The 16,241-nt window shown below is 28.1% G+C and overlaps 1 protein-coding gene across 4 annotated transcripts in view; it reads left to right on the top strand.

Annotated features, from left to right (window-relative positions):
- Positions 1 to 14,631, top strand: part of LOC136975767 (inactive histone-lysine N-methyltransferase 2E-like) — a 79,662-nt gene extending 65,031 nt beyond the window's left edge. For 3 of the 4 annotated variants that reach the window (XM_067270860.1, XM_067270861.1, XM_067270862.1), the window contains 7 exons: positions 397 to 562; positions 631 to 944; positions 2,756 to 3,442; positions 4,209 to 4,404; positions 6,454 to 6,594; positions 7,115 to 7,311; positions 12,623 to 14,631. In XM_067270860.1, the coding sequence (XP_067126961.1) occupies positions 397 to 562; positions 631 to 944; positions 2,756 to 3,442; positions 4,209 to 4,404; positions 6,454 to 6,594; positions 7,115 to 7,311; positions 12,623 to 12,976 (2,055 nt within the window). In that variant the 3' untranslated portion in view covers positions 12,977 to 14,631. The remainder of the gene's footprint in view (positions 1 to 396; positions 563 to 630; positions 945 to 2,755; positions 3,443 to 4,208; positions 4,405 to 6,453; positions 6,595 to 7,114; positions 7,312 to 12,622) is intronic. The other variant, XM_067270863.1, reaches the window with a different exon arrangement.
- The last annotated feature ends 1,610 nt before the right edge of the window (positions 14,632 to 16,241 follow it).

The raw sequence follows: 16,241 nt of genomic DNA on the forward strand, positions 1-16,241 counted from the left end.
TTCCCCAATTACTAAAATAGCATTATTAGTGATTGAGTGACTAACATTTGAAAATAATAACAAGCATATGGATGTTTTGAACTAAAAGAAATATTGATGAGTGGAGATGAAATTCCCAAAACTCATATATGAAAATGGAAATAAAGATGAAAAATAAAAGATGTGTTGTTGTTACAGAGCATTATTGTGCACAAAAAAGAAATAACAAATGATTTTAAGTTAAACTTTTGATTTTTTTGTTTACATTGATAAAAATTTAATAAACATTAATTACTTAGATAATTCAGAATAAAAATATTTTAACTAAGTAAATAAACACAACTATTTCATCAAATTGATGATTAAAAAGTTAATTTATTAAAAATATTTAAACTCAGTTAACTATTTTTATTACAGCGTTGGCTGCGTCAAGCTATGTTTGAAAGTGGTACTTCAGAAATTGAATGTTCAAATTTTGAGACTTCAGTATTAGATGGAGGTCAGAATTCTCCTTTACATAATGGATGTTTTAGTCCAAATCCTCACAGTGATGCCAGTAGTCCTTGTGTTTCTCCACCTGGAGGTAATATACTTTTCATTTTACATATGTAATTTTATAACTTGAAATAATTACAATTCTTCTAATTACAGATATTGTAACACCTTTAAAGAAGCGTAGACTTATGAGAGAGTCGTTAGAATCCTTACCTTCTCCAAGAAGCTTATCACCTAATGCTCCGAGTGGCTGGCCTGCTTCTTTATCTTCTATAGAGAGTCCGGACCATTCTAATTCAGCATTAGAGATGTCATTTCCAATATTAAGTAGTGAAGAAAAACTTGTACATATTGAGAATGTTGGGGAAGAAGATTATGATGATACATCAACAATTCAAAATAATTTAAATGGTTTAGAATTACATCTTGTGTCAGCAGCTAAGGAATTAAGAGAACATTGGGTCACAAAAGTAAGAAATATGATTTAAATATTAAATTAACAAAGATTCCTTAGTTTTAAAATTAACATACACTATTTTATCTGTCAAAGAATCTTTTTAAAGAAAATTTTTAAAAGAGTTCTTTCAAGGCAATAATTTTCATCAGAAAATTACTGTTAAATGCTAAATCTATTTATAAATGATAATATTAATTAATATTGATTGATTACATTTAATTTGTCAAACTAATTATTTTTCTTTTGAAATAAATTTTATTTATGAAATAGTGGAGATTCCATGGATCATCAATGTCAACCTTTCCTGCAAAAATTATGATGAGGTATTTAGAAGAAAGTTTTCATAGGCCATTTAGTATCCCCTTATCCAATTACATGCTATAGATGATAAATAAGAGAATATATATAATTGTTTTTTAATATATTACTCATGTTTTCATATATTAAATTTCCATTAGAAGATGGAAATATAAATCTAAAACAGAAAATGAGAATATTTCTTTCAATTTCAGATTAACAAAAAGCAAAAACTTAATGAATTTAAGTTTTTGCTTTTTGTTTCTTGGAAAGATTTGTGCCAGTTTGATTTACTTCTTAGTTCAGACACAAATAATAAATTTTAATCTAAAGTATATTATATCCAACATTAAAATTTTGAATTTTAAAACAATTATTTTTTAGTAATATGTTCCTGTGATTTTTACAGGGCAGTTAACACTCAGAATATTTACTTAAAAAGCTTGTTAGTTATTTTTGTTTATTTATTCATGACTACATACATAACTTTTGAATATTTTCTAATATTTGAATATACCAGTTTTTGTGAAATGATAGAAAATATCTTAAATACTTTTCAGAGTAAAAGTACAGTAAAACATCAATTTAATAGACAAAATTTCCAGTCCACAAGCAATTTTTTTCAAATCTAAGAGTTGCTGTTCTTAACTTTATGTTACAATGGGAGTTTCTTGATATATCATCCAAAGATGAATAAATGGGGAATTTGTTTTGAATTTTTGCCAAATTTAAATTATGTTTTCTTTTTAAGAATGTTAATTATATTTAACTAAACAAATAAATTGTGTGATTCAAGAAATGTGTGTTTATTTATTTTGATTTAGATTGTATACTTGTTTATTACAGTCTCAGAACTGTGATTGAATACATAAACATTTTATATACAGAAAACTTTTCTGTGAAATTAAACTTCTCATACACACTTAATTTTAATTAGACAAACATATCTACACAAATAAAACAGATGAATTAATTTGTAAACTTTTAACACACATTTGGAAAAACCTGTTTCATTGTATAATGTACTTACGGCTTTAATGGACATCCCCTGACCCAAATTAGTTTGTTAAATTGAGGTTTTACTATACTATGTGTTTAAATAATTTTATTGTTGGGTACCATTAATATATATAATTCAATGAATGACAGTTAATTCAATCAATGAATAAAATGAACACAATCACAACATACAATGCACTTATTTGAAATTCTGTATATTAAAATAATAACTTCCAGTGAATTAAAAGTATGAAGTATCATTTAACCATATTCATCAGCAGTAGTCACTAATCAGAAAAGCTGCTTCCAATGTATTTCTTGAATCTGTATGAAAATGAAATGATTTTTGTTGTTATTCTATAAATATCACCTTAAAGCAAAATATGCCTATAACTTTAAGATTTCATTTGCAAAGATTGGTTGATTATACATGTTATAAATGATTTCTTTTCCAGTTTGTTTAGGATAGATTTTAAAGTTCATGTAGTAATAAATTTAATTGTAATGTTTAAAATATTTATTTTACAGAATGAAAATTCCGATATGGAACCAACTAGTTCTAGTGGTTTAAATCAAGATATTAATTTGAATGAGGAAAAAATTCCTTCTACAAATGTAGGTGATATTCCATCTGCAAATGTTAATATGACAGATTCGTCACAGGATTCATCGTGTTTAGATCTTACTTGTCATGATGAAAGAGAATCTCATGTTAGTAGTTCAGAGAGTATGATACCTGTTAATAGAACTGAAGATGATATAAATGATTCACAAACTTTGGGTAATGTATCTAGTAGTACTCTTTGTGACAGTAATGAAGTTACTTCAACAAATAAAGATTTAAGTCCTGTGGAGGACAATAAAGATTCCTTACCAGACTCAAGTCTTAGTGGAGACGTTGAATTAGCAGGTAGAATAAATGAATCGGATGTTTGTTTTGTACAACAGGAACAATTTTCTGTTGAATCAAACTGTGTTCAAGATTGTGTTACATCATCTCATATTGTAAATAATATCACAACAACTGATAAACAAGACTCATCACATATTGTTAACATGTCAACTCCTTGTTTGTCTGCTGAAAATGCACAAAATGTACAGTTACCTACAACCACATCAACGGTATCTACATTATCATCTTTAAATAATAGCAATTCAGTGAATGTTCCTCACTATACAAGTGTGGTTTCCAGTTCTGTTAGTCATAAAAGAAAGGTAATTAGATGTTTTAAACAGTTTATTTATGCGTTTATGTAATTGTCTTTTATGAAGTCTTATGTATGTGTCGATCTGTACACACACACACACACACATACACACACACTTAATTATTTTAGAATTTTGCTATGCATTTTTGATAAAACTCATCCCTACTCTCAAAATTAAGCTTTTTGCTATTTTATAATAGTTAAAAATATAAAAAGTTTCTTTTTTAATAAAATGTCATAACGGGTGGTGCCACCAAATGCTTCTGGGAAAATTAAGTAACGCCCTGGATTTTTTACAAAAGCTAAGAAATGAAATTTGTAATTAAATAAAAATTTAAATGTTTAAAGTTAATAAATAAATAACTATTTTAATGAGTTGAAGGTATTGAGAAAAGAATGAAGTGAAAGAGTCATGAACGGCTAGATCTTCAATATAACCTACTAATGATTTTCAGTTGCATTATTTTGCAACTAAAGCAGATCAAAATGTAGAAGAGTTTATATGGATTAAAACATTAATTAAAGTATTGGTAAGTTACAAAAATAATAAAGTATCAGATTTAGATTTCAGCTAAAATAATTTATTTTCAATAGGGAATGGATTGCAAAATCTAAAATAAAATATAAAAATTTAGGGTGGAAGTTTGATAGTTATATGTTTTGTTCTTTAACTCACCATTTTTCTTTATATATAATTCTGCATTTCCCTGCTCTTTCCATTTTTATACATAATTATACAGTATTTTATATTGATAAATAAACATATTTTGTAGGTTTCACTTTCTGAATATCGTTTGAGAATGAGGGAACAAGCAAGTACAAGTACAACAGAGACTAAATATCAAAAGGCTGATAATTACTCTAAAAATGAAGATATTAATGGCTCACAAGCAACTACATCAATCATTTGTAGTCCACCTAAAGGAATATCACAATCAAAGACTGAATCTAAATCAGCTAAACATAAAGGTATTGTTTCAATAACATATAAGTATCATCATAATAAAACAAGTAGTAACAAAACACTAAATTTTTAAGGATTTTAATAATAACTGGTTATTCTTTTTTTATTCAAAATTGTACTTATACCTTATACAATTTTATATCAATACTTACATCATAAACATTTAATCTTATATGCAAAATTGAGGTTTGCATATAAGATTAAATGTTTAAGACATTTTATCATTTATAAATTTTCTATTCATAAAAATTTAGTGTATTATTACTACTTACATTAAAAAATGAATAGAAATACGTTAAGCAGTAAAATCTTGTAAATAAATTTATACTTTTAACATTTTGTATTTTGTATAATGTGATAGCAGTTTGCCAAATTTTATCACTGTTTGAGTGATAAAATTTGGCAGACTGGTTTAAACTGATATATAATAATAGTAATAAATTATTTTTGTAATGTTTACAAAAAAGTTAGATAAAATTTTAAATTCAAAATGATAGAAATAAGTTCTACAATTAACAGCTAATTTAGAATTTAGTTTTATTAGCCAAGTCTATATAGAGATTTTAGCATTTTACTATTTAACATTTAGCAGTTGTGGCTAATTACTAAAAGTACAGGTTACACTTATTTAAGAAGCTAATTAAAATTAAATGTTATATTTAGAACATAAATCACTAAAATATTTTTATAATTTTATTTAAAATATGCTTAAAAAATTATTTGTTTCTGTCTTGGAAAGCTGTGTCTTTAGATTTCGAGATAAACTTGGTATTTTTTGAGTTTGTCTTCAGTGTAAAGATAAACATTTTAGCAGAAAAAAAAAAAAAAAAAACAGTAGAGCGTCGTTTATCCGAAAGTCGGTTAACCGAAACGTTGGTTATCCGAAAGCTTTCCAGTCTGACTGTGTCGGCCTGAATCGAACATTTTTGATACTAGATTAACTTCTAAAGTATATTTTTTTTGTTTTTATATTTTTCAATATATTTATTTTGTTTGTACAAAATAAAGAAATAATTTTTAACGATACAATAGCCACAATTATTATTATAAAAATTTTCGTTAGGCTTAAAATCAATGAAAATTCAACATGAAGTGACGTGCAATGGAGAAAAATTCAACACAAAGTGACTCGCAACGCGGAAAAATTTCAATGTCTGATAGGTTAATATATTTTTTCATACATAATCGGTTATCCGAAAAATCAGTTATCTGAACAACCCCAGTCCCCAATTGATTCGGATAAACGATGCTCTACTGTACTTAAAAGGAGTAAAAGATCCTGAAAATAGATTTTATGAGAGGTCAGATATTTAGTGTGATGTAAGTGGGTTAATTCATAAACAAATAATAAAAATTTTTTTGTTTGGAAAAGCTTAGAAATTTCTTGAAAATTGCTGTTTTAATAATTAAATAAAAGAAAGAATATTTGTCAGAAAACTTCAGTGAAAAGAGATGCTGAATACTGATGACATCTGAGTGCATTTAAATTATCAATTTTATTTTATTTCAGTAGAAAAATGTATTCATATACATTATGATAATGAAATTTTAGTCAAAAACAAACAATTTAATTTTGTTTATTTGAAAATCAAATTGAAAACCTTTTAACTTAAATTATTTAAAAATTTTCACCAACGTTTATATTTTAATAGTTATATTGTGGAATAGTGCTTTTTCTTTCTTTTCTGGAAATCTGAATTTTAGGCTGAAAAGCCTAAAATTCAGCCCCTGATTACTTAAATACTTGAATGCCACCTAAATGAATAAATCCTTCTACTAAAAACATTAAATAAAAATGGTTTTGCAAGACTAACAATATTTCACAATTCAACTATTAATAAAGAAATGTCTTCCCTTCCCTTGGAATCACATTGAGAAAAACTAAACAATGATTGTATTTTGTTAATTAATCAAATTCAGATTATTGTTTTATGATTGATCTTGTAATGAATCAACTAAAATTTGTTTATGGTAAAAATATTCAATTTCAGATGACATAGAAAGTAAATATTTTTAATAATATCAATTGAAATTTATTTTATCGTCATAAATAGATAATGCCAATAAAGAAGAAAATCACAACGGAGAGTTAGATGTTAGATGGAATAACAATTCTTCAGATGAAATGCTAGAACAAGAAGGACAACCTGAAATATGTTCTGCTGAAAATTCTGAAAACAACAAAGATGATAATGGTAATTAAGCATAAAACTTCATAAAACTATAGTCAACAAAAAAATACTCTATTAGTATCATTTCTTAGAAATTCAAACTCTGCTTGTAGTTTTTCAAATCCGTTTCTGTTACTTGTGTTATTTTTCTCTTTTATACCATTTTAATATCTCCATTTAGACTGTTAGCACATTCAGCTTCAAACATTTACTGAGACTAGAGTCAAAATAATAATTATTCCTTTTGGAGATTTTAGGAGATTTTTATCCTTTTAGGATAAAAAAAAAAATTTTTTTTAATATTATTGTGTGTAGAATTTATACTACAATTTTTATTGTAAAAATGCTATATGAAAAATAAAATTTACATCAGTATTTAACGTAAATTGTTAAATATCTTAGGTTTTTTTTTAGTTAAAAATTTCTAAAGAATTGTATATAAAATCATTATATGCTAAATTTGGATTTCACTTTATTCATTTTAATAATAATTCCATATTATTTGAATATTGAAATAATATTCAATAATGCAATTTTTTTTTAGTCAAAAATCAAGATCAAAATGTATTACTTATCAAATCAGTTCCAAATCCCACATCTATTCTTCAGCTTTGTGTACAACCACCACCACCACCTCCATTTCCTTCAACTAATGCAAGCACTTCTAAAACAAATTCACTCCCTCAATTTAGATATCCAGCTGCACAATCATTCTGTCAACAGCCATTTATTGTTGCTCAGGTAACCATAAAATTTATTTAGTCATTTTAATGTATTTAAATTTGCATTATACCAAATTAAAGTTCTGTAAACGTATATGTTTTTTGTAGAATTTGGACTAATATTTTTCAATTAATTGTCTTATTCTATACAGTGTTTTAAGTAAATTTAAAGTGTTCTATAAAAGTTTTTGGAAGATTTAATTTTAACAAATATTTAAAATTATATTTATTCTGTGCATAATATTCAAATGTTATGTTAGTATTTACAGAACAGTTATTTTGTCTTAGTTCCAAAGAAAATCTGAAAACATAAGTCACTTTATATTTTAGCTTCAGTAAAATAGTGTGGATATGTTTTAATGTTTTTGGAGTCAAATTAAACATTCTAAAAATTCTAAATTATATGAATGCTTAATGTTTTTTACATTTTCTGTTAAATCTAAAAGATGTTTTTACAAGGATTCCATGTAAGCTATTCTAATAAAAACATGAAGTATTTAGCATTTTGAAAAATTCTTTCTTCTTAGCAAAGTAATTAAAGCAGAAAACTTCTTAAGACATGTAATTTTTCTATTTTTTGTAAACTTTCGTTACGGTGCTGATTCTTTATAAACATAACTGAAAAAGTTGGGTTGTATTTATATTTAACAGAATTGGTCAAAAAAATTGTAATTTTGTTTATTTCCCTAATGAAGTAAATATTATTAACAAATTAATTAAATTCAATTTACTGTTTTTTTTTAATATTATATTTATAATAAAAACAATAATTTTTAAAAGTGATCATTGTTTTTAGGAAACAGATAACTTTTCATTCACTTATTAAATTGATGTAATTTCAATGCAATGAAATGAATTTGATAGAAATAAATTTTTTAAAAAATTTGTTCTACCAATGCATGTATGTATATCTATTTTTGTTTCATGCAATTTTACTTCAATGAAGAAAGGGGAAAAAAATTATTACCTATTTTCAATCACTAGTAGACTGACACTGATAATGGGTTGGTAGAAACACGGAGGTGCAGAATTGTGTCCTGTCATACAAATGAAGTTGGGAAAAATTTGCATAAAATAAATAATTTTATGACAATAGCTGCAGAAAGGATATAATAAAATGGAATAGTGTCTGGGATAAGCCTATAGAAATTACTTAAGGAAATTTGCCAAAACACAGCTTTAAAAATGAAATTGGTATATTGTTTAGTTTGTTTTCTATCAGTTCAGTTATTTGTTACATTGCTGGCTACTTTCATGATTAGGCACTTGCAGTAAGCCATGGTTATCAAACAATGATTTCAATTTTATGAAAAAATGAAAACTTAATGAAAAATAAAAATTTATTATGAACTTACAAAAAATGAAAATTTAATGAAAAAATGAAAAGGGAAGCTTTCAGCAAAAGAAGATAATGCTTGTAATGGCTGTAGATTTTCACATAATTGATTCTTTGTGGCTCCTGCCTGGAAAAAACCACTGTGACTGCTGAAATCTATAAGGACTTTATTAAAGACCACATTGAAGAATGGAAAAGTAAAAACAATGTAGTGTCCAGTTGATGAAGGGTGTGCATGAAGGGTACTTGATGTCAGCATTGCAATGAGGTCGAAGCTGCATTGAATAACATGATTCGGCATGGTTTCACATGACCTCTATCAAGGTACAAAAACACTGCCAGAATGATGGGAAGGAGTCATTGCACAAGAGAAAAACTATAATTATTGTAAAACTTTAAATAAAAATGTACACAGTCAAAAGTATTATTTCAATAAAACTCTGAAGCTTTTCATATACCCTAATTGGAAATAAGTATCAGCACACTCCCTGGAATGCACATGTAGCAATGAAATCATGTGACAGCGTGTACATTTGTATAGTCACAAGTGGTGGATGTAGATTTCTTTGCTTGGAAATATAAGAAAACTTAGTGACTTAGAGAAGGCTGGTAGAAGGATGCTTTGTTAACAAACAGTCAATTTAGACTACTGCAACTATACTGTGCCATCTAAAATTGACAGTGACTGATGTTATTAAGAAATGGAAGCATGAAGGAACCAAATCTATGAATAAACAAGAAGGGTGTCCTCCAAGAGCGATTCCTTATGGCAAGAGAATGTTAAAACAGATATTAATGTCTGACTTCCATGCCTTAGCCAGTGATATCACCAAATCCTTCCAGGAGGTCATGGCTCAGATACCAAGGCATCCACCAAAACAGAAAGGAACTGTATAAATTAGGTTCTAATGGTAGGGCTGCTGTTTACAAGACAAACATAATGTCTGCCAATCTAAGAATCACCTTTCCAGTGTAAAGAACATTTTCACTGGTCAATGCATCATACTATACACACTACCTATCTAATGAGAATATGGGTGGCATATACCAGGGGAATACTATACTCTGGAGTGTATAGTCCAAACAGCAAATTTTGGAGGTGGAGAGGTCAGAGTTTGGAGTTTGTTTCTGCTGTACAGGTTTATCCGTTGGTTATTTTGCATTTAACTACAAATACTAGTAAATACTGGGCTATCCTAGATAAGCTGACCATAACATTTACAATCCAATTGGGGACATAGTTCAGAATTAGTGAAAATGAGGTCTAAAACTGATTGAACTTTGTTATTTTTTAAAATTTATTTATGTATTGATTTATAAATTGGTGATATTTAACTACTTTAATTAGTGGGCACATGGCATGTTATTGTTAATAACATTCCATAAATTATATTAGCATGTTAATAAAATTGCTCTATTCAAAGATTGATTCTACAGTCAATTATTAAAAACAGTCAAAAGTGGGGATATCTGGTCATTCTGTTCTTAGAAAATCCCACACTTCCTACACAGTGACAGCACTTTGGGAGTGCCTTTCTTCTGTCATAGAGCTTGCTCAGTACAGACCTGGTAAGGAAATGGGACTTTTCAGAGACTGGAATGGTCAGAACAGAACCATAATCTGAACTGGAATGCCATGGGCACAAGACCAAGACACCTAACTTTCCTACAATAGTTGACTGTGATCATGAAGGATGAAAGGTCCAAAATACTTGTGGCTTGTTACCAGAAACTTGGATATGTTATCTATAAGAGGGTCATGAGTGTCATCAAGGACAAAAGTGGATCCTATTGATTTTTATGGAATAAAGGTTATCTAAACATGTAGGTTTCTGGATATTTAGTTTCAATTAGGATATGTACTGTACATAAAGATAATATATATATATATACACTAGTAGCCTGGGCCACCCCCTAGTGGGTGTTCTAGCAGCATCGGTGTCATTCCATGGTATAAATAATAAATTCATATCAGTGGAATATGTGGAGATATTGATCCAAGATTAATATGTCATAAGATTACTGTAACAAGTGTTGTATTGTGCCTTACATCTTTTTCTGCCCCCCTTTGCCACGTGGTGGGTCCAGGGTAGGTGAGAGATTTATTGGAGGTGTGTCTCGGGGAGAAGATAGGGACGTTACAATGTAACAATGGCTTATATATATAGATATTATATATTAGATAAACTTAAAAACTTTTAGTTTAATAAAGTTAGTGAATTTTCTAAATGCTTTAAATTTAATGTAGCTACTTGTTCAAAAGAACATGGCAAGTGATTGAAGTTTCCAATTTAATTTATTTTAGATTACTATTGTATAAAATTATAAAATATTACTATATTTTATAAGGAATATAAGTGAAATTATTGAACTATCCTAATTAATTTTTATGATCCATAAGATGATAATTTTCTGTTATCCTTGGAATATGTATGTGTATTAGGTCAAAAATCAAAAGATTATAAATTAAAAGTTCCATACACATTGAAATAAAATAGTAGTCATATTTTTATTAAATATTGATAATGTCTGACTTTATTTTATTTGATTAATTTAAATCAATGACGAACAACCTTTCCTGAATGCGGGGCACAAGTGAATTTTGTAACCTTCCAGCAGGCTACATACATTTTTTTTTTTTTTTTTTATAGAGTTGCAGGCTTTATCTGAGTAAAAACATATTCTATAACTGCCAGTATACTAGGTACTAAAATAAAATATACTAATGGTATGCAAACTATTAAAGGCCTATATAGTTTATCATCTTTTCACTGGTCAAGTTTAGTTTAAATGTTGTAGTTCATCATGAATATCAGCTTAATTTTATTTTCCCTGTTTTCTGTCTTGGACCATTATGCAATTCTAATTATGTTGCCAAAGCCTTGGGGCAGTATATTAGGACTTTGCAAGCTCTGATTGCTCGTGATTGATGTAAATGATTATAATCCTGACTAGCTTGCATCTGTTAATCATTATATAGTCACTAATAGTAAATGTTTGTAAATATCTAGATTAAGGTTGCCATAAGTTCAAAACCAGAAATTGGGACATTGTAAATGAGGTAGCATTGTGGCAAAATTTGATGGATATCTAGCATTAGATATTTTCCAGAGTAGGTACAGTCTAAGTGAATAATTTAAACTATTTTTTATTGAATTATCAATTACTGAACATTTTTGTATTATTTGTTGGACCAATTGTTCTTGTTTGACTTATGTACTTCACCTAAGATTTTGTTAGAAAACCTGGCTGTCCCCTTTGTGGATATGCCACAAATAACATGATTAATAATAAAGATCCTTCCAATTCCACAGAGCAGAGAGTCAAAAAAGAAAAAGCTAGACTGGCCAGGCATAACTATTGATCCATTTTTAATTATTGCACAAAATCATAATTTTGAAACCATCACATAGCAAGGCTGTACAGAACATGACATGTGAATCACAAATTACCAAAGTATGCATATATAACACTTGCAGACACCTGCCACTTACAATTCTTATTTGACTGGTTTTAATTCAGATTGGAATATTTTTGGTTAAAAATGAATGAATCAGAACAGTGTTCCAAATCAGATACTTATCAATTTTTCAGCTAATGGTTTTGAAAATATTTAATAAATAATTTTTGAATATATGTACAAAGAAAAAGCATTCTGCTCTCTTTTCCATCTAAAAGAAAAACATAAATGTTGACAAAGAGAGTAAACAAAACTATTTTACAAAAATGACATTTTGATTCTAAAGAGCCATTCTAAAGTTACTCTGCAGTGGGTAGGGAAATGGGAAGAGCTTCCAGGAATGAAGTAATGACATTATAGGCAGACTGCATGGCAAAAAGTTAAAGTTAGGATCACTTGGCCAAGCCACGTGGGCATGGTCCACTGTGGAGGGACTTTACATTCAAACTGTAGTTTTATTTCTTATATTTAATTTATAACATTATAAAACATTTTTACTACTTTATAACATATTAATGCTAATTTTTTTTTCAGGTTGCTTCACCTTATGTTGCCCTTCCTCCTCCTCCTCCTAATCAAGCTTTACCATCACAAAGTTCTATTCCAGTCATTCATCACTCTTCACATATTCGTCCTCTTCCACCGCCACCGCCATCCGTAATTCCCGTTCCGGCATCGACCGTCAATCCGCCTCCGTCTATATCACATTCGTTTCCGTCACCGTCTACTCATCCTCCTCCTCCGCCTCCGCCGCCTCCTCCTCCGCCACCGCCGCCTCCAAACGGATTCAATACCGTCGCCGGTGTACAAAATTTTGTTACCTCTCCCATACCCACATTACTGACGCAGCCGCAAGGATATCATTTCAATCAAGGTCTTTTCAAATGAATGCCCAATTCATTTATGTTAACTGTGCATTTATCAGAAACTAATTCCAGCAAAGTGAAATATATCTTTTAAGCATTTGTTGTGAAAATAAATTAACAAAACTATTGTGCAAATTAAATCAGCAGTAAAAATTGTATATTTAAAAAAAATGAAAAAACCAGAAAAACTGAAAGATCTGATTACTGGCTGAATGCAGAGTTGTTTTGGCAAATGATGTCCATTCAACTGATGATTTATGTTTGAGATTTCAAATCATTACTGCAAAGATGATTATGTTATTGCAGTGGTGCATCATAAATCTTCATAAATCATATGTAGAATTATCCAAATCTCTTGTACATAAAGATCTATATATTTTTTCTTCATTATATGTAAAATTTTGCTATCTTTGAGAAGCTCTTTAGTTATAGCATTAAACTAACATTTAGATAGATAATACATTGAATACATTCAATGCATACATACAAACAATGCATACATATATATGTGAGATTTTAACTTCATTAAATCAATACTATCATCATTACTGCAAAAGCAGCTCCTGGTGCCCTACTTGTATCATTTTACTGTCTGGAAGATAGATGTTGTTATTGTTATTATTAAGTGAATACTTGTAATTAATCTACAATTGTTTCTCCAAAAGAACAAAAAAGAAAAAAATTACCAAAATACAAAACAAAAATGATCAAGTGGTTAATAATATTTTATGCCAGGTTTATAATTTTATTATTAAACATTATCTCAATTGTTTCTTTTTGTTATTTTTGCATGAATTCATAGAATTTTAAATAAAAAAAAAACAAGCGATAGTTTTTTTTTGTATACTAAATATTCACGTAACTTATTTTTTATCCGTTCAACATGTTCATAGATAATGCTATGTAAATATTTTACTTCATTGTGCATTTGTAATGTGACATTGACATCAGTTGTGAAATAAACCGTGGTCATCAGTACCTTTTCCTTAAAAAAATACAAAGTGTTGTTTTGTTTATCATATAAACAAGTATTGCTACCAATATATATAGTTGACTTTTGTATGCTTTCATAACATTGTCATCTGCCTTTGTATTTATCTTAGTAATATTTTAATTTTTTGTTTTTTTTTTTTTTGTATCAAATACTTGAAAATGGATCCATTGTTGTTCATTTGTAGACAAAAAAAAATCTTAAATAATATCCAAATATGTGGTTCCTTAGAAATTTATTTTAACATGTTCTTAATAAGATCATGTGACAGTTTTACATATATTTTTAATTGGGAATAAACAATTTTAAATTGTTTTAAAAAGAAATGTACAGTACATGAAAACATTGCATTTTTTCCACAGATTGGCAAAAAAAAAAAAGAAACTTTTAAAGGAAAATATTACAAAAGATTTTTATTGGTAGTTAGAACAAATTTTTTTACCTCTGATTTTTTGTGTGAAAATTGATGAAAATTAATCTGCTGTATGTATATTGTAAATAGGGTTTATGTAAACCTTTTTGGTTAAAAAAAATTATTTGAATAACATCTATAAATTATTTAACATTATATATTCTGTTGCAAAAAATATTGTATATCAAAATAGTATTTTTATTGATATAAAAAAAAGAAGGAAAATTGCTTCGTTTTTAATTTACTTCTACAAATAAATGATTATAAAACTGTTCATTTTTGGTGATGGTAGTGCCCTTCTAGATACAATTCACTATATACACGTGCAGTTATTAGTTTTTTTTGAACGGAAAATTTTAGAAAACAATACATCAGTCCGAACGGGTGTATGCTTATTTTATTAAATATAAATTCATCTTTAGTACTTAAATTACTGAAAAATTCCTTTTTCTAGCATCCTGTAGACTAAATTCTTGCCTACTGAACAAGAAATTACCAAAAATGAAATTATTGAACGAATGGAGTTTGCAATAATAGTAGTGTTTTAACTATATTGTTTTATTGCGTTACTATGACGATATTGATTCAAAAATATAAAATTCAGATGGAAAAATTCTTCAGAAACGCAAATATTTAACGGAATCGATCCAGTTATGAGAAGTAAATCGAGAATTCTGAAGTAAAACAATGCGTTTTAAACACGTCAGTGCGAAATTGATCTATTGTTTTAAAGCAGCCATTTTCGGGTATCGTTCATCTCCTGGCCAAGATTTGTGAAACGAACTGTGCTACGTTTTGTTTCCTTGACAAAGTATTCTTTCCCCAGCTCAGCTCGATTAATCGGGATTAAACAATATACCTTTAAATTTACATTCTTATAAAAATAAATTTTGGCTGTTTAATGTTTGTAACCATTGTTCTTCCAGGAAGCTCCACTCGGCTAGTTGATCTGGAAAATTGACATGCCAAAAAAAAAAGATTATCGTAAATTGTAAAACAGTTGCCATCCATTAAAGAAATGCGGAAAGAAAAATCAATTAGAAATACTTTCCGTCTGTAACACAGAAAGAATACAGAAAATCAAATTATAAAATACTTTAACTTCTGTTGTAACCAGAAATAAAAAAATCTAGCAAAGAGTTGCATAACTTTCTCGGCTGTTATGAGTTTTTATTTAGAAAAAATGACTTATAGTATTAAGCAAAATAAATAAAATGGTGTGTGGCACCATCTGTTATCAGATTTTTTTAATAAAAACTTTTTAATTTTTAATTAAAATGGAAAAAAGCTTAATTTTGAGGGTAGGGATGGGTTTTATGAAAAACTATAAATGTTAGTAACAAATAAAATCATTAAGTCCTACCCCTCTCGAGATATGACACACAACCCCTTCTATCTCCTCACTCCCTGGATATTTAACCACCAAAATTTAATGGCATCATGCTGTTCATGTACAAGCCACCATGGTTAGTAGGAATCGTAAACAAACGCACATAAAATGTATAAGACGATACATAATGGGCAAATGCGTTCAGCCCTCGACTTACAATGCCCAAAACTACTGCAATAAAAAGAAATCTAGTCTATATGTCAATATTTTCGAGTCCAAACAGTAGTAAAACCTTATACAATTGCAACTGATACACAATTCAAACAAATATTGTATCATATGACTAAATCTGATAGACGATGATAATGTTAATTTATTTGTTTTACTCGCAGTACATGATAACAAAACGTAAGTTTATCATTTCGGTGATTGGCTATTCTATCCAATATTCACTAGACAATTCACAATTACTTATAATATCCTTTATTTAAATCGAAATAAAGGATATTATAAGAAGTAAAGAATTGTCTTCTGTGTCAATTGTTGTGACAAAT

This window comes from Centruroides vittatus, unplaced genomic scaffold (assembly GCF_030686945.1).
Source record: "Centruroides vittatus isolate TY-2023 unplaced genomic scaffold, ASM3068694v2 contig_388, whole genome shotgun sequence".
NCBI lineage: Eukaryota > Metazoa > Arthropoda > Arachnida > Scorpiones > Buthidae > Centruroides > Centruroides vittatus.